The sequence below is a fragment of the Osmerus mordax genome, chromosome 14, assembly GCF_038355195.1.
Source record: "Osmerus mordax isolate fOsmMor3 chromosome 14, fOsmMor3.pri, whole genome shotgun sequence".
NCBI classification, from domain to species: Eukaryota; Metazoa; Chordata; class Actinopteri; order Osmeriformes; family Osmeridae; genus Osmerus; species Osmerus mordax.
In genome coordinates, this window is record NC_090063.1 from 5047203 (window position 1) to 5070745 (window position 23543).

The following is a 23543-nucleotide window of genomic DNA, read 5'->3' on the forward strand; positions in this document are numbered from 1 at the left end:
GTGTGTGTCAAAGCAAATCATCATATCGAAAGTGGATCATAGATTTCCTTAAAAACTACTAGCATAGTATGGAGGTTAGTTTAGCTTCATCTAGTCCCAGGAAACACCCCTAAATTCTCCTCATAGCTATGCCTACTATGTTTGGGCCCCCTAATAGCCTAATGCTTGCTTCACAATAAAGACTATGCAACTATATAGGATGAATCGTTTTTATTTTGAATTATTACCTGTACTTGCAGACCGCATGTAATTATTAAATAATGAGATCAACACATCTTTTACTGTGCGGTGAGGAAGCTGTCCAGGGGGAAAGCTTCCTTTTTTTCTGGTAGGTTTGCCAAGAAGTACAAACGCTTCCATTTTACTGGGGAAGAAACCATTTATGGAAAGAGACCTTGAACCATCAGGTGTAATGTATTGTATGTAATGTATACAATGTATTGTATAGTGCTTTGTTCTCCCACGATTATGAATGAAGTTCAGAATCAAAGTCTTCAAGTTCACATTCAGTTCTTTCAAGGACCTTATTCCATTCTAAATTAAAATTCTGTCACAGAAACAGAACACCAAAAGCCTTACATGAACCGTGGTTCCCTTCTTCTGACACATTCAACTTCGCCTCCGGTGGAATTGGAAGGAAACACTGTCATGTAGTAGGACATCACAAATGAAAGGATTAGGGGGGAAAACAGGGGCTTTCCAAAAAGGGGGTTTCTGACAGAACCGTCAATGGAGGATCAGGACCAAGAAGGTTATGTAAACAACCTTACAATCACAGATGCAGTGCAAGGGGGTTTTGACAGAAAGGGGAAGCCTTGAGGAGTGGAGTGGTGGGAGGCTGATGTTCTTGAAAATAAGGAAGGCAGATATGTTTTGAGGAAGGTCTGTATGTGCGTGAAAGAGGATAGAGTCATGAAAAACAAGGAGAGAACAGGGTGGAGAAAGAAAGAAGAGGGAGAAATAGAGAAGTCAAGCTAAGTCACTGAGGATGTGTGACATCCTGTAAACTCCGGAGAAAGAAGCAGAGTCACCCAAGACTTTTCCTCTCAAGTGAATTGCAGCCCCCCAGATGCAAGATAAATGACCCAGCACACTACTCACAGACAGATTACGGATCCAGCTATGTTTGCTTATGTCTGCCTGCTAACCCAGGCCCATGTCAACAAGTAGTGTTGTGAGACCCAGGAATGTTGTGGACTGTGGACACACTGAGCCATCCCCTGGAACATCTACATCTCATCCCTTCTTGACATCTAGTGGTCCCAAAGGAAGCAAGACAATCATGCACACACCTCTTGGACTGAAAGCTGTTTTCTTTCGTGTAGTACAGTAGAAAGTCATGTTATTCCATGTACGTCTTCCTGGGTTTGTTCATCTCTGTTACATATGATTCTATAGCTCAAGTCCACCTCTTGCTGAAGGCTGAATCAGTTAGGTGTACTATGGTGCACCTGATTCTAGCAAAGCACAAAATTCCACCAAATAAAACCACAAGGAAGTAAATTTCAAACAGCACATTATCAGAATCAGAATGGGATTTATTCGCCATGAAAGTTTGCACAGACAAGGAATTTGCTTTGGCAGGAAGGTGCATACAATAAACATACCTAAAATTTAAATATGTGGACTATCTATACTAAATATGTGGACTATCTATACTAATGACTTTAAAAATGACTTTATTTAGTACAAACGTGTGTGATACATTGTTAACACATAGTATGACAGCCAACTGCCACATGCCACAGTCCATTGTTAGAAACAGGATTCAAAGTTAACTTGATAAGTCATGTCTTCTTCTCAAAACAGTGTTTTAAATGATCATACAAAAGACATCTTAAACATGAAATAACATACTGGCAGGCTATGCGTAAATAGTAAAGCTCCCATGGTTGCACAACCATTCAAAATGATCAAAAAGACTTTTGTGCACTTTTTACAAAAAACACCTGAGATATAACAGACACACCAAGTAACGACACAAAGAACTAATGAATTAGCAGTCGGTGTTAGCCTGTATCGGCCAGTCTTCCCCATCCAACTCCTCTCAGAGCCACTCAGACAGGACTGTTACCCTTCTTTTTTTTCTGTTGCCTTCTCTTGTTGGTCTTGGGTCGTCTTTGTTTGTTTGTCTGTCCTTGGTTTCTATGACTGAAGGAAACAAGTGAACATGACCAATCAGAAACACTATTCTCACTGCTTTACTGACATTTGTTCTGTCTCACTGTCAGATTATATGAGCACTGTCAGATTACACGGGTCCTTTTTACCTTAGCTATTCATACTGAATTATTAGTCATGTTCACTGTTACGAGACAGACTCAACAGTTAAAAAGAGATTAGGTTTACTGCATGGGAAACACAGTACAAGTTGTCAGGCTGGTTCTATAACCTCAGACAAAGCCCATTCAATTCAGAAGTCAGTTTCTTTCATAAAAGAGCTTCTCGTCTAGGTTCAACCAGAGTGCGTCTTTCAGATCATAAACAGATTTGAGTAGAAAAGTAATTCACAAGCACAGTAGAAAAGCTATGCAATACCAAAATAAACAAAGATAGTAAGGTGTCTCACTTGATCCTGTTGATGATATTCCTTCCTTGCATGCCGTTTGGATCGAGACATTTCTGCTTCCCAGTCTTCAGTGTGATTCTACAAATCATGATGATCATTGTTTTAGGTTAAAACTGTCTCTGACATCCTCCAGAGTCCCTCGTGTTTTCCTAGTGTGTTCCTTGCCTCAGTGTTGTTTTCTTGTAATGTGTCTGTGGTGTGGACCTGTCTTGTCACTCTCCCTCTCCCACATGACACATACACAACATCCACACCACAAACACAACACAAATTCTTTTCAGGCACTCATTTAAAAGCTGAATTTACATTTTAGAATACTTTTTAAAACAATAATGGCCAGTTTTCCAATGTCTTCAGTAATGTTTAATGCTTACATGATTTCTATCTTCATGCAGAAGATATTCTTGGGGTGCACAACTGGACCAGACTTGATTTGTTTGTGTCCAACAGCGTTGCGCAGTTTCCCTTTACAGAGGCATTTCTCTGAGCCACCGCCAATTGACCCTGTGAACATAGCAACATGCCTTAAGCAAATATAGTCAACGTAGCATATCATCTGGAGTGTTTAATTCGAATGGTTCAGACAATATTTACATAGCAAGTCATTTCTGAGAATCAGTGTATAAGCAGGCTACAAAAGATTAGTCCCTTGACTACAGGAATACAATATCACTATAAGATCTATAGATTCTAAATTACAAATGATAATTTTCTAGTTGCTCAATAATCAAACACATTTTGATATGACAAAGATTCTGCCTCAGATGTCACTAACAACGTGTCTTACCGGAGGACTGTGCTTGTACAAGTCCGCAGACCGCAATCCAGAGGAAGAGCAGAGTGGATGCTCTCATTGTGATACAAAGTGAGGCACTGAAGATGTGAGCAGGTCCGGCTCCGTTTATAGAGTCAAGTATTTCGGTTTCACTTTCAGATGTTTACACCATCACTAATTTTTCAAAACAGGATGTTCCCCACAAAGGAAATTCCCCCATTCACTCCTACATAGGTCTTTATTCCAACATTCCCTTTCACTTTTCAACACCTTTTTCCTTTAAATGGATGAGAAATGAAACTAAACTCAATTGCCCACTTGAATATACAAGGGAACACAATTTATTAATGAATTATAGATATTGATACGTTTATTACTCAATGTTTTTTCAGATCAGCATTTTTCTCAATCGTTTGTATTTGCCTTAGCAGTCAACCGGAAGATCAGGGGTGTCAGGTGGCTGAGCGGTGAGGGAGTCGGGCTAGTAATCTGAAGGTTGCCAGTTCGATTCCCGGTCATGCCAACTGATGTTGTGTCCTTGGGCAAGGCACTTCACCTTACTTGCCTCGGGGGAATGTCCCTGTACTTACTGTAAGTCGCTCTGGATAAGAGCGTCTGCTAAATGACTAAATGTAAATGTAATCAGGAGATACCTGTCTAAGCATTCCACCCAGCTGCATCCCACCCTCTCCAGAGGATTCAGATTGCAGCAGCCCGCCTGGTCTTCAATCTACCCAGACGCTCCCATGTTACCCCACTCCTCATTTGCCTCCACTGGCTTCCCATCACAGCCCGTATCAGATTCAAGACCCTGGTACTGACCTTCCGAGCGGTGAACGGGACTGCACCCGACTACATCAAGTCTCTCCTCCAGCCTTACACACCCACCACCTACGGTCTTCTTCTGACAACCGTCTGGTGGTCCCACCGCTCAAGAGCGCCCGCTCCCAACCCAAGCTCTTCTCCTGTCTGGCCCCCCCAATGGTGGAATCACCTCCCCACCTTCAAGAAAAGGCTTAAGACGCACTTGTTCCGGGAGTACAACGGTACTTAGGAATAATTTGCTGGACCTGGTGTTAGTTTCCTCCAGGAACACAATGACTCTTATTGAGGGACTTGTTGCTCTTGTTGATTAGTTGTAACTGATTTAAGTTCTTGTACTCGCTGTGAATTATATTATTGTTGCACTTTTTGAGGTTCATGTTTAATTGTAACTTGTTTAACTACATGCTCTTATGGTTCTTCCAATTGGTACTTATTTGCTTTTCAAAATGTATGCTTCATGTTTTGGCTACCCGCAATGTTTTGGGGCTATCTCGTTATGATCAGTGACCTATGCACTTTAGTAAAGCTCTCTCTTGGAAGTCGCTTTCGATAAAACAGTCTGCTAAATGAATAAATGTATTTGTTGTGCAGGCCTGTGAGACAGATGTTTAATGGTAAGCTGATGGACACCCGAGGGACCACCCCCTTAAGGCATACTGGACAGCAAGAGTTCAAATGGCAAGTGGCCTGGATAGACCTGTGGGGCTTCAGTCACGCCATCATGGTAAATGAACTCATGAGCATGGAATCATTCACAGCTGTGAGGTTGTTGGGGTGGGAAAAGAAATGTCAGTTCTTCCCAATATTCAGTCCAGTATGGGAAAAATTCCTCTTGGCTACAATCCAAAAGTCTCATTAGAATGATGTACTATTAGATGGCTATTTTGTCCATGTTCTGTCCATCACGTACTATACACCCACTTGCTTTATCTGACTGTCCTTACACAATTATTTACTCATCTATACTTTCTGTACTAAGTTTACCCCAGGGCTTGCAACGTCTCCTCCTCTTGACTGCCATTTATATAATCCCTTTTTTTGTTGCATGTCATGAAAAATAGGGCTTTCCATAAGCCATAGATAAGTAGCATCTCCCCAAAGACAACTTTCAGAGAATGTACTACGATAAATAAACACAGGAAACCAGACAACATTTACTTATTAACAGCACATTTATTAAACAAAAGTGTGTCATCTAGGACGAGCTGGAGGCGGCCACAGCAGCTCGTTTGGGCTTGGGGGCAGTGCCCTCCCGGAACCCGTTCCTAAGGGGACAGAAGCACATCAGGTATAAGACACATGCACTACATTAGACCAACAAGGGCTGAAGCAGCACACTAAAGGCAGCAACCGTGAAACAGGACAGTGTGGCTTACCTCAGTATAAAAATCGATATCACTGTTATCTCATTTGTTCAGACATTTATTTGAGGACATCATTGGTAAGCACAAAGCCTGTATAACTAACATTCCCATCTCTGGTGAGCACTCATATCCACTGTGACAGAAAAGCTCCCGACTCACAACGCAAACGAAAGCAGGGCCAACACACCCAAGTTTGCTGTTACTTAACACACAACTGATCCCATTTTGAACAGTCTGGATTGGCCAAATCGTCTCAAAGAAAAGACCTTACTCTACTTCAGGGCTGCCAACGTTTAAACGTTCAAAGCACCCCCCCCCCCCCCCCCGGTTGAAATGCGTGTCTCGCGGCCGAGGCGTGAGAGTTGGCAGCCCGGCTATGTGCCTGGTGCAGTAAACGATGCATTTGACCAACACTGGGCCCCCCTTTGGTGCCATCTCATCATGCTCACCTGAACCTGCGGTAGACCACTCTCAAGTGCCTCAGACGCCCAGTGCCGGTGGTGCTCCTCCTCTTTGCTTTGGCGCTCCAGTTGTCTGCAGATCACATACAGGTCAAACCAAGCACATGACCACAGCCAATTCTTAGGTTACATTTTTCATTGCAATGCATTGACACCTGCCTGGACCAAAAACTGACTAACCACTCACTCTCCCCATGCCATCTCTAAACTGTTAAGTCCATCAGAACAAAGTTAAATAAATCACATGATCAACTACCAGTCCCACAACACGGCATCATAGCTGCTTCCGACTTGATAAACCATCCGATGGCCGACAGCCAAAAGAACATCCACAGTGAGAAGATTCAGGTGAGCACATTCTCTAGGTCATACAGAACGACCGACTTCACACAAGGTTCTTAGAGCCACGCATGGCGGACCAGACCAGTGCGTCTCAAGGCCCAAACAGCCAGGCGGGTGGAAGAGCTACTCACACTTTCTCTTGCGCTTCTCAGGGTAGCCACACTTTCCGCAGCTGGACTTCTGCAGGTGGTAAGCCTTGGAGCCACAGCGACGGCACAGGGCGTGCGTCTTATTGCGCCGCTTTCCGAAAGAGGACGTCCCCTTCGTCTGCAGGTACAAAACAGGGGTTGAGGACAAGCAAGCTGTGTTACACCGAGGTGGGGGTGGAGGACACACCAAGGGGTTTACAATGTCTCGTCTCAGTCATAATATGTGAATCATTGGAAATCATAAGTTCAGACATTTATATTGAGAACATCACTGACAAGACACTGACCCTGGGTGGTATCCTATATTACCCTTACGTTAGGAAGCTCACCAAAGTTAAATATAAGCGATTACGTTCTACCCCCTCAAAGTTAATTGATCTAGACCTGACATACAGGGGCTCATGTTAAGGCGTCCATCATGTCCATTACGTGGTAAGAACTATAGTTTTTTTTGCTAGCTAACTGGTAGAGCCACAACAGACACGGCTAACTACGGTAGCAGGCTAGTTACTTAGCAAGCTAATCAAATGAATACAGATCTTGGCTGACATTCAGACAACCGAGCACATTATGGTTAATGCTCGCACAGAATATTCGAATGGCCTGAAACACTTTCAGGCACTGTTCACATGTTCCTGAGTTCTGGAGCAGCTGAAGCTAATCGGCAGAAGCTATAGATGCAGGAAGGGATTTTCTTCTTGAAATAGAGCCTCATCACACACAATATATGTGGGCTTCAATCGGCTATTTTTACAACTTGTGAAATATACGAGGTCGAACTCGGATGAACAGTTTATAGAAGAGATGTTGTAAGATTTGTAGCTGCGTATTTTTCCACTCACCATTTTCTTCCTGTGGCTGTATGAAAAGAGGACGGAAAAGGAACTTGTGTTCTGTTAAATGATTCCCGTAGTACTTCCGGTGTAACATCCAATTAGACCATCTCCTTTTACAAGCATAAAAATACCATTCATTAATACAACATGCGCTAATGCAAACAGCGATTTATAAGAAAGTGCATCGTTTTGATTGTCAATACGCCAATGACACCTATTGATCGGTCACAGGATTGTTTCCAATTTTCCCCAACTGCAGTAAAGATATGTGAACAGCGCATGGAGCATGTGTTAAATCGGGGCAATTTGGTCCGTTATACTTTATAGTAATAATGTAGGCTACCCGAACTAAAGGAGTAAAAACCTACATCTTATATGATAAACCTTAACTATGCAGGCTACACACCCCTATAGCCTGGGACATATTCAGCGTACCTTGTGAGCGTGTTAAAAAAAACAACGTTTAGAATGTAGCCTATTATTTCGGCTTCACGTATTGGCTACGGCCGTATAGGAAAAAATATGGCACTTGTAATTTGAAGGGACGTTGACACAAGGGATTAAGAAAGGTTTTATTTTATCAGAGTAACATTGAGTTGGTTAGAGGTTACAGGCTAGAGGTTACAGTCAGCCAGGCTATATGTCTGACAAGACGGTGACCTTGAATTTTGTCTTAGTTGGAATCCAAACAAATAAGCGTAGCCTATAGGCTGTCCGCGCGCTCACGAGAAGGCGCACCATCAGCACCACCAACCTGTGCAACACCAGGTTACGAATTTTGCTCACGAGCACCTCTTTTCGGCTCAGCAGTGATTTGAGAGCTAGAATAAATTTTTCTGCGCAGACCTTTTGATCATTCCAAAAACGGCAAAGGACGTCAGTGAATCATTTTGTTTAAAATTAATTAGATTAATGTCATACTTATTGTTGGTAGGCTACGCTAAATTTCACTGCATATCTGCATTGGCAGCCTCTGCCTTTAGCCCCTCGAACGTGCGCCTCCCTAGTCATGGCAGCGCATGATTTCAATGCGATTTGAGAGACTATTTATAACAAGACGTCAGGACCAGGTAGCCTACTGGTACCAGTCTCTCTGAACAGTGGCTACAGGACATAAAAGACTGAGCTTCGGCTTTTTCTCTATTCACAAATTGTTTGGACGTGTTTCTGCTTTAAAAGGACGCCTTCTCAATCAAGACCAATTAGAACAGAGCCGTGGCAGCAGCTAAGGGTAACCGGGCTGTAGACAGTAGCTTACTGTAGGGTATGGACGATGTCCGCTTTAATGCAAAGACGAAACATGAACAATTTGTCCTGAATGTGGCATCGAGAGAATCCTAATTTTGTTATTTTTGGTAGCCGTGGATGCTGCGCCGAAGAATGGGCTACTCCGACCCAACGTCGGGTAAAGATATACTCGGCAATAGATCTCTTTGTTTTATATTTATTTGCGCTTTTGGACTGGTTACACTTTTACAACAGATTCTCTATGGCAAAAATTACATTAAAAGGTAAGCCCTAATAAATTCCTTTTATGATGATTATTCATTTGGATATGAACAGAAAACAACACGCATCGACAAATGTACGGCAATAATAGCCTAATAAAAAATGCTCCAACAGGCAATGCATGATATGTTAGGCTATATCATCTAGTTACAAAAATGTAAGCATATCATGATTATTTCACTGTAAATGTGTGTTCTTAAAGGAGTAATTGTAATGGTAAGATGCTAGGATGAATGAGCAAACGACTGAATTGCAGAACAGAACAAAAGCAATTAGCATCCATGTTTCAGCGGTATATAAAGTATTCTCCTGAGGTTTCAGTTTGATATTTTTCTGAAAATGGAGCATCACATTCATGCCATACACAGTGTTTTGGCTGTGTATGGTTATGTTTTAAAGACCTTAATTTGATTTTCTGTTTCAGCCTTATCGACTGGTCATACATCTTACATATGGATATCTGCTGATATCACAAAATTATCATTATCAATTTATTTATAACGATTAAACATTATTAGATGTGTAGGATTCATGTCACAGTGGTCATTGTCAAATTTAGTAGTCATTCACTGATGTGGTTGGCTGTTCATAGTGCACAGATGAACAGCCACTGCAGAGCTATGCATTTCTAAAATGTTTTGTAACACCTCTGCAACAGAATCTACTACTGATGGAGGTTCATATTTCCATAAGACAATAACTAATCACATAAAAGCCCTAACCATTGGAGGTCAGGTATATGAATATCATGTTTTATGATTTCTTGAAATGTTTTCCATTGTTTGTGAGGAGCAAACAAAGATGTTTCTTTCATGAATTTTATTTGTATTTGTTTTTTATAAAAGAAAAAAATATGATCTTATGAAAACAATACACGCACTCCCCCTCCCCCCCCCTGCTCTGGAGAGTTTAGACAGTACATTATGAACTTGTCTCATACTTGCATCATACATGTACTGCATTCTAACTGCCCCCCAGCCCAATGGGGACAACACCAATGGATGGTGTTGTCCCCCCTGCCCCTTGCCCGCTGCCCTCTGCCCAGTCCAGCCTGGTGAATTCATGGCATCCAGGCCCTGGGGCTGAGATGGCATGAATCTATCCTCAGCAGCAACTCTCTCTGCTGGTCCCCCATGCTTAAAGCACCCAGCACGGGAGAGAGAGGGGGACTGGGCTGCACCACGGGAACCATTGAGCAACGGCAGACATTTTGCTACGCTCTGTCTGCACACACCTAAGTGCTAAGGAGACTAAATGTTTGTGTGTGTGTGTGTGTCTGTGTGTACCTGAACATGTATGTATTGTGTGTGTGTGTGTGTGTGTGTGGGTCTGCAAATGTATGTGTATGTGACGGAGAAGTTTGTGTGTGTTTGTCTGCAAGCGAGAGAGCGAGTGTGTACATGCATGTTTTCAACATGTATGTATTGTGTGTAGGCCTGCGAGTGTGTCAGTGAAGGAGAGAGGAAGAGCTTGTGTGTGGGTGCTTTGTTGGAGATGATGTCACTGTAAGATATTCCACTGCCCTGAAACCATGACAACAGGCGCAGTGTGTGTGTGTAAGTGTCGGCCCGCCCCTCCCCTCCCCTCACGCTCCAGGTTATTTCCCCTGCAGCTGGACTGTATCTCTGCCTCATCCTCTCCTGTCTCCCAGGATATCCTGATCTCAGCTAATCACCAAACCATTGTGGGCTGACGGAGGCAGGGGAGAGAACACAGTCTCTACTGTACGTAAAATCACGCCAGCACGCTGATTTCTACAGCGTCTTGGATGCTAGCACCCCCACCCCTCCCTCCTAACCCCCCACAGTCTTTATGGTAGCTGTGACTCCCTTCTGACACAGGTAGTAATGCCCGGAACAGGCTCATACCCATCAGCTAATACGTGGGCCATGGCTGTTTTTGATTTTTTTTTTGTTGGTTCTCCCAACCTGACAAAGTAGAGGTGGCGTGACTGAGGGACTCAGGGAGGAAGTGTGCCCTCATTAGGCTGTTTGAAGACGTCCCCATTTTAGGTGTAAACACGTGTGTGTTTCTGGAGAGAGCTGAGGAGCTGGGTCGGATTCTAGCCTGTAGATAAATCTCCACTGTGAATGTCCACTGGGTGTATCATGTAGCATGATGCCCTCCCCATCGACTTTGACATTAACAAACAGCCCTCCAAGCTGTGTACTGAAGGAGGTGGAACGGAAGGAAGAGATAAAGAAGAGTAGTGGAGAGAGCAGGAAGGGATATATATAGAGACAGGGAGAGAGAGAAGCAGAGTCAGATAGGAGAGAGATAGAGAGAGGGAGAGAAGGACAGCAAGAGAGACCATGAGAACGGTATGAAACAGTTGGAAAAAAGTTATTAAATAATACACAGGGAGTGACCCAGTTTATGGAGAGAGGCACATTATCTTCTCTCATCTTCACTTGGCTCGCCCGCGGAGGGCAGTGCCTAAAAATACTCTCAGCAGGGTACTACAGGCTCCTTCTGAAAGGGTGGGAGAGGGGGGTGGAGAGCCTGTGTTAAAGACACCACCTAGCTCAACTTCCAATCCTAGGAACATATACAGAGCCACAAATCACGCCAGCAGTGAATTACTACAACGCTACTCCTTCAAAACAGTACAGAACCCTACACATTGACGCTACTATCTTGCAAGATTGCCAAATAAAGTGTTTTAAATTTTTGCCATGTCGCAGCATGGTGATTCCCAGTAGACATCCTAAACCATAGACTACATGGAAGTGGATATTTAGTCAAATTGCATTCATAAATATTGATGCCCCCCCACCCCACCCTTCCTGTCCTCATTGAGTAGGCTCTTAGCAAAGCCAGACCGATTAGAGTAAGTATCGTAGGAGGTCGATGTTTTGAACCCTACTCCTGTCCGTCTCCATACCACACTTACAATGACCGTGGTTGGATGAGACTTCAGAGCACTTCCTGCGTGTCAGGGCGAGTGCCTTGGGGCTAGTGTGTGGTGTTCTGCCTCCTGTTCCGAACAAAGTAGAGGAAACAAGGAACGACCGGTAAATGGATTCCAATTCCACAACGGCTTGGTTTAGTATGGATGTATTGAACAGCACCAATGCACCAGTCAAACAGTGACTTAATTGAACTGAAAGGATGGTAAAGTCTAGAGACTGACATTTTGATTTAACTTCCTGTCCGAGAATGTCCCTTGTTCTCCACTGGGTATCTCCTGGTATCTAGTTTCTTGTCCTGGTCAGTCTGTGTGAAAAGGAAGGTCCGGTTCACCTGCTGTTCTCCGCACCGGTGGCCAATGTGTCACTGAGATGTTGAAGCAGCACTTAGCGGAGTCGGTGGGAGCTGCTGTATTGCCACAGGCGTAATGTGGTTAGAGAGCGCCTACGTGGGAGACAATGACTCTGTTAGTGTTCTTAAGTGGTACATCTATTCCACCCACGTGCCAATCATGGAAATATGAGTCAGAACGATATTTGCAAAGCAGCCTTTCCAAATGAATCTCAAATATTCACTTTTCAGCCCGGTGTATTTTTATGTATACTGTATAGATATACACGTATATGTGATTGATTTGGGGTTGGTTTGAATTTGATATGATCTATGTGTCTTTTCCCACCTGTTTGGCAGAGAGCCTGAAGCTGCTCTTTTCAACATGGGGCCATATCAAAGCAGTGGACGGTACAGGTGCTATTCACATCTCAAAGGGGGCGTAGACGTGGCCGTCATCTGCAAAACGTTACGTATTTGGGCCATATTGAGCCTTCCTGTAACCTTTTAACCGTTCCTGTCAATAAGAGTTGGCCGTGTGATCTAATCAATTGTATCACTAATTGAATTTGCGTGTGTTTTGTCTCTTTTTGTGCATGTGCATAACAAACCAAGATATACTGTAAATGCTGCCTTTGATATGTTGGGAGTGGCACATTATATTGTTAACGGGTAAAACGTAGGGTTAGAAAGATCATTTAGATCAATATTGGCTCAATAAAAACAGCTTAAGACCGTACGAGGCCACTCGCCATGTTTCTACAGAAGGGCCTGAAAAATATAATCTTATCATGGAGTTGTTAACCTCTGCCAGACAAACTGGTATTGAAGCAGGGTTTCCTGTCTGTGCTGAGTTGAGATGGCTTCTAGATTGGTACTAGGCGGGGCTGAGTTGAGATGGCTTCTACACTGGTACTAGGCGAGGCGCCAGCAGCACCAGATGGCCCCCATCTAAAGAATTCACTTAGCTTTTCAGCTGTTCTGCACATTTCCATCTCGGTTAGTCGTTGACTTGCACTTTCTTTTGAATTCCACCGGTGGTCTCTTGAAGTTCTATGTCTCATCGTTCTTTGGTTAGATTTGAACCCTCACATGCAAAGCAAATTTGTACCCTTAGTGCACTTAAACCACCAGTATTATTTCAGTGTTATATAAGCACTATCCTTTTGTGTTTATTTATGGGAAATGCTCATGCCACTTTTTGTGCCACATCCAACACAGTAGTGACTCACTGCAGAACAGTAGAAGGTTCGCTTCACATTCTAACGTTTGCTGTGCCATTTTATTCTAACAGGCTGTTTTACTAAAGGAAAAAACAGCTGATTCTTCTGACTGTGTGTGTGTTTGCACAAGTGTGTGTGTGTGAGCGCATATGGAAATAATGTGTGTGCACGCAATCAAGTTGTGTGTGTGTGTGTGTTTGGCTGTTGTCAGCTAATTAACACAGTATCACAATCAATCTCAATAAACTGACTCATTTTCTTATTAGTGCGCAACAGTTTAGCCGCCTCAAAGGGGACGAGACAGGAAATTGGACCGGTCCCATTAATTTCTCGGATGACGGATCTCAGAAGCCTGCCAGAAATGGGAAGAAAAGGTACATTTCCAACGTGATTGACTGACTGCACGACACCCCTAAGAGAGAGAGAGAGAGAGAGATATAAAGTGAGCAGACATTAGATTTGAGTTGTGCTGGATGGTGTCCCAGGCCCGTGCATGTGAGGACTGGGCCACAGACCACCAGCACAGTTTGCTACAATGTACATGTAAGGGTAGAATGAGAGACATTAAAACACATTTTTTGCAATTTCTTGTTTTTAAATTTCTGAGGGTTATTCTTTTTTATGACTTATTTTTTCAAGTGGAGAGAGTTGAGGAGATTTATAGCAGGGGTTATAATGTCACAGGAGAGAAAGTCACACATTTAACTCTAACTTACCTGTCTGCATGTTGACAGATGTTTCCGTCAGAATTTTCAGCCAGATTCACAGATCTCCGTAATAGTCACCCCCTGCCTAGCCGATATTAAGAAGAAAAAAAAACGCTCTCAAAGGTAGGCCAGTCTGAAGGCATTTTAAGAACTTTTACAGAAACCCAAGAATGCCTCTTTCTTTTCCATTGGTCTGAAAGGAACCAGCTCTCATATTTTCAGTGGTGGTTGCACTGCAGATCTGCTCTTGCATGTTGTCTGATCCCTCCCACCTCCTGACCCCCGACCCCCATCCCCCTAAAGAAGCTGGTTGGACCACGGTCTCCTGTCGATGTACTGGCTTCTCTTTGTACCTCTGTGTCGTCTCATCCAGCACCCATCTCCCCACACCTCTCAAGCCCTGTATGTCCTGTGTTTCTGCTACACAGCTCTGTGTGTGTGTTCTCATGTACATGGTGGACACTTCTCTCTGCTATTCCCCCTATCTCCTCTTCTCACATCTGCATTGTCTCTCTGCCCGGAATACCACCTTCTTTGTTTGCCTCTCAAAAGAAGATGAACACACAGTCTGGTCGTGTTACAGTGCGCGTCCACCTGCCACCCAGGATTTCTCCTACGGAAACCTCATGGGTCCACAGTAACGCAGCGTTCCCACAGTAACACGCCGCTCTAAGTCCCCTTCGTCAGGCCTGCTGACCTTCACGGATGGCAGCAAGCTAATGTGGCAACAATGATCAGAGATGCCATTCAAATGGTTCTGCGCTTAAATGGTTCACTCCGAGTTACAGTGGTCATCATGAAGGTTCCCTTTCAACAGAGCAAAATTGAACAATGACTCTCCCCCCCCAAAAAAAGCCATCAGTAGTGATTTGAAGGATCATTTAGCAAAGATGAAAATAAAAGTTTATCTGAAGGATACATGATGCTCCAACCCTCTTCTTGATAATGACTCAAATAAAAGCCTACACAGAATCGTCACGTGGATGTAAACAACCAGTTAATTTCCCCCCCCTACATTCCTGGTTTAATTTCCCTCCCAATCATGCATCTCGTTTTTTTGTTTTCCTGTGCATCTCCCATGCTGTTATGCCACTCATTGTCTGTGTTGTTTTTGTCACAGCTCACCTTGTGTCGTTTCCAGAGTCTTATCTGATATTGTTTACACAATCCAAACGATCATGTTTCCATAGAAACTTTCACTATTTTTATTGAGATACTTTGACCCACCAGCTTCCTCCCATCCACTGGCAGTTTGTGATGACATTTTGGCATCTTTCACCTTCAAGCAGACACAGGACATTCCATATAAGTACAGAAAACAAACCAGTCAAACACTATAGACTGTCTATACTATCAGAATCATGCTATACCAGTAGAACAGTTATAGTTACTGTAGAAATATACTGTACCTGCATTAGAGTCCTAGGTACTATAGGAATACACTATACCAGTAAAAGAGTTATAAATAATAAAGCATCCATATTATGTAAGCATAGAGTTGCATGTGACATACATATTTAGCTTCTTGTGGGAGCTATCCCAGATACATTTCTGGACAAGTGCTGGGCCCTTCAGATATGCCCCTGGGTGCAGGACTTGGCAGCTCCCTCCCCCCTTGTCTAGAGAAGGCCAGCTCAGGCGCCACATTGAGGCCCGCCGGCTCCAGGACTGGTGCTGGGATCAATACCATTATCCATTCCAAGCCTGTCTGAACACACCTAGGGGGAGCGCTCTTGGCTGCGGGCCCAGCCCCGGACTGAGGGGCCCAGCCCCGGTCTGAGGGGCCCAGCCCCGGACTGAGGGGCCCAGCCCCGGACTGAGGTGCCCAGCCCCGGTCTGAGGTGCCCAGCCCAGGACTGAGGGTGGGGGACGTGGGGGTCTTGGCACGCTCCGATTTTGGGCGAGAGAGAGAGAGGGAGAGAGCGAGGGCTCTGCTGGCCTCAGGACTGTGGGCCAGTCAGGGACAGTGAGGGGGAAGCCTTTCGTCCAAAGACGATCAGCCACATCCACATTCACAGAGAAGGCGTATTGGCCCTGTGGAAGTCACCCCTGTAAACCATAGACACACAGCACCACGGAGAGATGTTCACGACAGACTAGGAGAGGATTTGTGTTGCTTTGTCTGTCATGCTAAAATGTGGACCATGTCTTCACAGTTTTCTCCAGCCATCTTTGTTATCCAGTGTGACATGATCACCACTACCATACACACCCAACAGATGACCTCTGTGTGTTCTCATGATTTGTGTTATCATGTCCTGTATAATGATCATTTACTGGGTTTTATTTGTTTGTCCAATACATCCTTAAGAAGATTTACAGGCTCTTAAGCATGTAGACATTGTGCAGTCAGGATTTATTATAACAAAATCATAGACATAGTTGTATTGAATAATCAGAATGTGAGTGTGAGAATGATGATTGTACATACATGTTGTAGTTGGGTGCATGTGCACGTATGTATGTGTGGGTGAGCATGACATGCCAGAAAAAGGTGACAAATAATAGATACAAAATGTAAAGGTGAAAAACAGATTGTCATTAAAAACAAATATATATATATATATACATATATATATATATATATATTTACATGGAAAAAAACTAATGTTCCTGTTCAATTCAGAGGGACCTAATCGACCTGATGTACAGGCTTCTGCAACCAGACAGCTGTTCTCTCCTTGCCATTCTGATCAGAGCCATCCTATTGGGCACACTCTCAGAATAAGCTAACAGTTCCACATGGGGTTCTGAACTTGACTCTGTGTGAGAACTCTTATGATATAAAAAAAATGTAAAGGAAAGAAATAGACATCCGGAATCTCTTCTGATTCCTGATGGAACCTGATATTGGCTGAATGTTTCTTGCTGGAATCTTTAGTTTCTTATGATTTGACTCTTTGGTCTTTAAGAGTTCTCCCGGGGCCAATTGAAGAACACCTCTGTGGTTTAGAGAGTGTACTGTACAGAACATGTCATAGAATGCTCAACTTCTCCATAATAGAAGGATCAGATTGTCTCATTTAATCTCTCCTCCCCTCTAAGCTTTTCTTCCCTTCTTTCTCTCTCTGTCTTTCACCATGTTTCTCACATGTCATGTTGTGTTTTTTTTTTCTCCTGAATTAAACTTTCCTCAGAGAATGCCTGTGTTGTATGTTGTGAGCTTCCATGTCTAGTCAAAACACAGAAAGATCAAGTAAATGGAATGTACTGAACATGTTTCAATTGATTTTGTTTATTGTGTAAAAAAAGTACACTTTTACTGTTCAATGTTGCCTGTAGATGATTCATGAGAACAGATTGTAGCCTCCACAACCAACCAGTTAGTGAATTGAGCTGAACCCACTCCCAAAAGCATCACCATCACTCTAAAATGTCTGTATAATGTTCAATTACTTCCAATCTTAAATCTCTACCCTTGTATGAATAAAGTTAAAAAAGAAAGAGTGCCCCACTGCCTCTTCCCTACCCACAGTGCATTGTGATGTGCCCTAAACCAACCAACCTACACCCCCCCCCACCCCCACCCACCTGCTTGGTTGATATAGTGACCAGAGGGGTGTAGCATAGCCCAGGGCAGGGGGAGGCTGACTGTGACTGTTCCTGCAGGTTCCTGGACTCCTACGATGGACCCTACGAGTACAACTCTACAGCCTGCAAGGAGCTCAGGCAGGAGATCATGGACGTCAAGGTCCTGACCATGTAAGTGTTCCATCAGCATGACACATTTCCAAGCCCTCCACCACATATTGCGATACCATGATCCCCTTAGGCCACCATTTTGATTATGGCTAGATCAGGATTCCGACCCAGAAATATTACCATGGGACCACTGCTTCAGTATTCCTTTTTATTCCAAAATAAAATGACAAACTATTGGCAGATCAGAGTGAAATCTTTGCAAACCTTCGCTGCATTCATGGCCTGGGTTTTCTGCAGACCTTACAAACTGTGAGATTCCTGTGACACCCCAATCTAGTGTCAAGTCTTAGTAAATGGGGCCACAGTCTGGATGCATAATGGCTGGCTGTCCTGTGCAGTACAGTCTGTCTCTGAGCTTGGTGTGGTGAACCCCTCTGTGCTCCTGAGGCTGGCTGAGCTCATTGTCTCCCTAGCTGAAGGGCCTGGTGAAGGAAGTGGACTGCCAGGCAACCTCGGATAACTAGGCAGAAACCTCATTATGTCACCCCTCCCTGCCCGGTGATCATTTCATGGTCCATGCGTGATTCTCTCTCTGCCCCCCCCCCTCTCTTTCTCTCTCCCCATTGAACAAATAGCCCAATCATCTGGGGAGAATGCCGGTTCAAGGGCAGCTATTTAGAGACTTTCTATTTCTACAAGTTGTCTTGCTATCTTCTCTTGCTCAAGATGAGAGAGAGAGAGAGAGAGAGAGAGAGTGGGGGGGGGGGGGAGTAAGGAAAATAGACAAAAACATCAGAGATGTCAGAGGAACCGCTGCAGTCTGTGTGTCAGCCTATGAAGGTGTTCACCCTGCAGTCTGTGTGTCAGCCTATGAAGGTGTTCACCCTGCAGTCTGTGTCAGCCTATGAAGGTGTTCACCCTGCAGTCTGTGTGTCAGCCTATGAAGGTGTTCACCCTGCAGTCTGTGTGTCAGCCTATGAAGGTGTTCACCCTGCAGTCTGTGTGTCAGCCTATGAAGGTGTTCACCCTGCAGTTTCATGACTTCCCCGTTCCCAATGGTCCTACCTCAACACCTGCCCTTGGCGCCGCTGTTCTCCCTCATGTGAGCTCTCTGTCCCACCTCCAGGGTGAAAACGTCCGACCTGTTTGAGAGGTGGAGGAACCTGCAGGTGTGCAAGTGGGAGCAGAACAAGATGGAGACCAACAACTTCAAGTGAGCAGAATTTGGCCCTCCCCTCGGCTTCACGCAGGGTTTGATCAAAATCCAGCTTTTCGTCTGAGTCAAAATGCTGGATCGTGTTTGTGGGCGATTCGCTTTAATTTTATCTATTTATTGTCCTGACTGGATTCAGTCCCACCCCACCTGTGGTTTTCGTCCAATAGGATGTCTCTGTCACGGTGCTGCAATGCCCCCTCTTTCCTATTCACCACCAAGAGGAACACGCCCGCAGGCACTAAGCTGCGGTACGAGGTAGACACCAGCGGAATCCTGCCCATCACCACTGAGGTCTTCAAGATGTTCCCAGATGTGAGTCTGCTTCTGGACATTCAACTCCTCACCTAGTTCAACTCTGTCCCCTGTTCTACTCTTCCCCCTCCTTTTCTGCTATCTAGCCTCTGCGTATACACTGGATTGTATGTACTAATGTACAGTGCCTGTGATGCAGTCAGTGAAACACAAATACAGGTTACTTGAACTGAAGATAAATTGGTGGCACTGTGTAGTGCGGTGATGGCTGGTGTAGCACTATCTATGGCTCTGGGCCGGAGTCTCTATTGTTTCCCTACACAAAACTCTGGTGCGTCTAGTTTCATGTCATTGAACTGCCTTTATTAATTATTTATCTCAAGGTATGTTTCTGTATCAATTTTGTTTCCTTTACTACAAACTCTGGTGTGTTAAGCGCTTAGTTTCATTTGATTGCGATTAATCGCATTAGTTTATTAACTAAACTAAATTCACTGAAGTTATCATACAACCTCCTACCTCTAGTGCACATTACAAGCGCTTAGTGAAGTGTATATTGCGAGCTCAAGACGACTGAAAAAGATCCATTGCGAAACTCCAATGGATTATAAAAAGGACACCTGCAAAATATTAACTTTGCTGAGTGCCCGGTTCTCAAGATAATTGTGGGAAACTCGCTGCCCTAAAATCCCATTCATAAAAACACACAGACAGACAGAGAGAGAGAGAGTCCTGGCATTATTAGGGAAATGTCTGACTTGCTTGTTTATATATAATTTAAAAAAAAATCACTTTTTTTATGCTGACCCTTAGGACATGCCGTACTCCAAATCTCAGTTCAAGAAGTGTGCTGTCATTGGAAACGGGGGCATTATCAAGAACAGCAAATGTGGGAAGGAAATCGACTCTGCAGATTTTGTGTTTAGGTGAACTACATCTACATCATTACGTTGCTAAATATACGTCTGAGAAGAATTCTTTGCTATGCATATTTTTGCCCGCTGTTATCATATTTAAAGGAATTAAATTATACGAACCCCGCTCAGCGTAGAGCAACTGATAATGCAACGTTTTTCCATTTTTATCCTTAGATGCAACATTCCACCCATCTCTGACAAGTACTCCACTGATGTCGGCACCAAAACGGATTTGGTGACAATTAACCCCAGTATCATCACTGAGAGGTACTGTCAACACACACCACACACACACACACACACACACACACAGGTACATCCACACTTCCTTATCCGCCTACATGTCTCTACCCCATCCCCTTCTCTATTTATCTCTGTCTGTCACTGTCTCTCATCCACCTCCACCAGGTTTCAGAAGCTGGAGAAGTGGCGGCGGCCATTTTACGAGGTCCTCCAGAACTATGAGAACTCCTCCATGGTTCTGCCTGCGTTCTACAACACGCGCAACACCGATGTGTCCTTCCGGGTCAAGTACATGCTGGACGACTTCGACTCTCAGCGCGGGGTGTTCTTCTTCCACCCTCAGTACCTGCTCAACGTGCAGCGCTTCTGGGCCGTCCAGGGGGTTCGCGCCAAGCGCCTCAGCAGTGGGCTGATGCTGGTGACGGCAGCCATGGAGCTGTGTGAGGAGGTCCACCTCTACGGGTTTTGGGCGTTTCCCATGAACCCTTCGGGGATCTTCATCACCCACCATTACTATGACAACGTCAAGCCCCGCCCCGGGTTCCACGCCATGCCCCATGAGATCTTCAACTTCCTGCACATGCACACTCGTGGTATTGTGCAGGTGCACACTGGACCATGCAGGTGATCGCTCACTTGAGTTTGCTTCACCTGCCACAGTGCATTGTGGGAAGGTTTCTGTCATTTTTGTTTTGCCTTTGTTATGTTGTCCGTGTTTATTGGATGGACAGTTTCTCTTGACTTTTTGAAGAACACCATCCTGCTCCTTCTTGTGAAAGGTTGCCTGCTTTAGCTCCTGTCGTTTCTCTATCCAATGGTTTCTCCCCCTCAACTTGCTGGTGAAGTGAACACATTGAGCCTCTGTTTGGTTGACTCTATAAATTGTAGGTTGCTTGTTTTGTTCACGTAACGTGGTCTTCGTAGTGATGTCGTCGTTTCTGTGATTGACTAGTGACTCAGTGATCACTGCTGTACAGAGGTGTTGATATTACCGTTGCACAGATACACTGGAGAAGGGCCTCCTGTCCCTTATCACTTCCTGGGTGACCTCTATAATCCTCTCTCTCTTTCTGAGACACTGTGGGTGCTTCAACTTTTGATGTTTGTGTAAAAAAAAAGAGCAGACTAAACTGATAATGAGCCAATTCAAAATGTTTGAACAAGGATTTTACCTTCACATTACCTGCAAACACTTTTAATGGTTTTATGGCTGTATATACTGTATATATATAAAAAAAAACTGTTCAAACTCAGTATGGCCTTTTTGGTAGGCCTATGCTTTCTTCATTCTGGATAAATAATTCGACATGTCCTCCTACGGTATTTCTGGAGCAAAATGAAGGGACTGGGAGGTGTTTATATGAATTGATGTTTGGGACAAAGGCCTGAAAACAGTTTTGTAACGACCACCTTTAACGTAGTATAGGCTGTCCACAATCAACTGTAACCATAGTCACCGACCATAGGTGCACCGTTGTTTTGCCCCCCCAGTGCTCCGCTGACTGTCATTCATGTCTTAAACCATGCTGCCTTATGAGAATCAAACCCTCCCTCAGATATGCAATCCAGCCCCTTTGTATTGCTTATCATATGGCTCTGACAGACATCGTTCTTCTGTTGGAATCTGGCGAGTCATCCGGAGTTCCGGAATCCTCTGTAAGAACATCCTATGATGTCTGTCTGTCCATCTGTCTTAGCTTACCATTGACCTCTGCTGCCCTCCAAAAACATGTTCTTCTGTAAGATAGAATTCCCTTGTGATGTTGTCGCTGTGACGCCGTGCATGACAAAAATCTGTTTGGTTTTGCTTCATGGGTGCCTGCAACAACGATACGTTTAGAAGTGTTAGCCAATGGCAAACCTAATTTCCATCAAGCAACATTCGATTTTAGAATTGAATGAACAATTAAATGGGATAACTTTTTTTAATTTTCCCTCGCCCCATGCATCCCTATTTTAAATGACACATTTTTTGTTGTTGCGTCATGTAAACTCCCTTTTAAAATTGTAAATGTTCAATTACCAATTACAAACCATTGTTGCATTTCAGCCTGTGAATGCTTAATGGTTGTTAAACTGTTTTGTGGTGTTGGTTGTGACGGTAGTTCATGATGATCACTGAACCACTGGCAATATAGTGTACTGGCAGCCATATTGCTCCTTTTATTCACAATGTGCTGTACCTTTGTCACAAACATTTTTAATATTGGTTTTGAGTTCTCCCCATTTTTACACGTTGTTTGATGTTTCCTCTACACGTTAACTCACATGGACTGTTTAAGTGTGCACAAAGCAATGCACAAGAAGCCTTGCTTCATTCACCAGTGCCCCTATGAGATTTACAGTTTTAAAATGTGAGTCATGACATGCATTATTTTATAGATCGCTGAATTATATCTGTGTGGGCCAGGAAAGGATAACTGGACAATGATTGGGTGGGATTGCTTGAGGATATGAACAGTGTTTTGAAACCTACATTTTGAGTCATTCTTTATATTGTGTTTGTAAATAAACCTATTTGGATTTTCAGATTTGGTCTCATTTCATTTACTAGTGCAGTTCCTGTGATGCAGCCAGTGATTAAGATATCGGTTAGGCTAGTTGTGATTAAACGACCCAACTGCGCAAGGGTACCTCTTGGAGGCTGTATTTGTTCCAGCAGGGCAGTAAAATAGTCTTGAATCTTCTGTATCGCATTGATTGACAAATAATTGTATTCTTCGTATGCCACTTCAGCTCACCATCCTGGTCCTTTCAGCTCGAGGGATCATGGCTACAGCCAGCTCAACACGGCTACAGCCAGCTCAACACGGCTACAGCCAGCTCAACACGGCTACAGCCAGCTCAATACGGCTACAGCCAGCTCAATACGGCTACAGCCAGCTCAACACGGCTACAGCCAGCTCAACACGGCTACAGCCAGCTCAACACGGCTACAGCCAGCTCAACACGGCTACAGCCAGCTCAACACGGCTGCAGCCAGCTCAACACGGCTGCAGCCAGCTCAACACGGCTGCAGCCAGCTCAACACGGCTGCAGCCAGCTCAACACGGCTGCAGCCAGCTCAACACGGCTACAGCCAGCTCAACACGGCTGAAAAAGTTCATTTGCGACACTTTGCGTGAAAGATTTTTTTTAAGGGATCTCGAAGCGCTTATCCAAACAACGTCAAACATGGCACCGCACATCTGAAATAGACGCCTTAAAGATTCGAACTTTGCACAGTGCCCGGTTCTCGAGTTAATCGTAAACAATTGTTGCCCTAAAATCCCA

General features: G+C 44.1%; 2 protein-coding genes and 2 non-coding genes across 8 annotated transcripts; 1 reads left to right on the plus strand and 3 right to left on the minus strand.

The window, feature by feature from the left end:
• Window positions 1–5318: 5318 nt before the first annotated feature.
• Window positions 5319–7400, minus strand: rpl37 (ribosomal protein L37). The gene is made up of 4 exons (XM_067250432.1): window positions 7328–7400; window positions 6468–6603; window positions 5983–6067; window positions 5319–5434 (listed from the first exon to the last, which is right to left on the minus strand). The coding sequence occupies exons 1-4, from the start codon at window positions 7328–7330 to the stop codon at window positions 5365–5367; spliced, it is 294 nt and encodes a 97-aa protein (XP_067106533.1). The 5' UTR covers window positions 7331–7400; the 3' UTR covers window positions 5319–5364.
• LOC136957071 (small nucleolar RNA SNORD72) lies at window positions 5539–5617 on the minus strand. The gene has a single exon (XR_010878274.1). It is a non-coding gene; the product is annotated as a small nucleolar RNA SNORD72 (small nucleolar RNA).
• On the minus strand, window positions 6688–6766 carry LOC136957072 (small nucleolar RNA SNORD72). The gene has a single exon (XR_010878275.1). It is a non-coding gene; the product is annotated as a small nucleolar RNA SNORD72 (small nucleolar RNA).
• Window positions 7401–8178: 778 nt separating the features above from the next.
• st8sia5 (ST8 alpha-N-acetyl-neuraminide alpha-2,8-sialyltransferase 5) lies at window positions 8179–22777 on the plus strand. 5 transcript variants are annotated; one of them, XM_067250293.1, is made up of 10 exons: window positions 8179–8832; window positions 12431–12538; window positions 13560–13667; window positions 14028–14123; window positions 17610–17702; window positions 18769–18855; window positions 19026–19170; window positions 19924–20036; window positions 20202–20294; window positions 20436–22777. In XM_067250293.1, the coding sequence occupies exons 1-10, from the start codon at window positions 8687–8689 to the stop codon at window positions 20896–20898; spliced, it is 1452 nt and encodes a 483-aa protein (XP_067106394.1). In that variant the 5' UTR covers window positions 8179–8686; the 3' UTR covers window positions 20899–22777. The 5 variants fall into 5 exon arrangements, with proteins under 5 accessions (XP_067106394.1, XP_067106391.1, XP_067106392.1 ...); XM_067250290.1 differs by lacking the exon at window positions 14028–14123; XM_067250291.1 differs by lacking the exon at window positions 14028–14123 and having other exon boundaries at window positions 12431–12487.
• The last annotated feature ends 766 nt before the right edge of the window (window positions 22778–23543 follow it).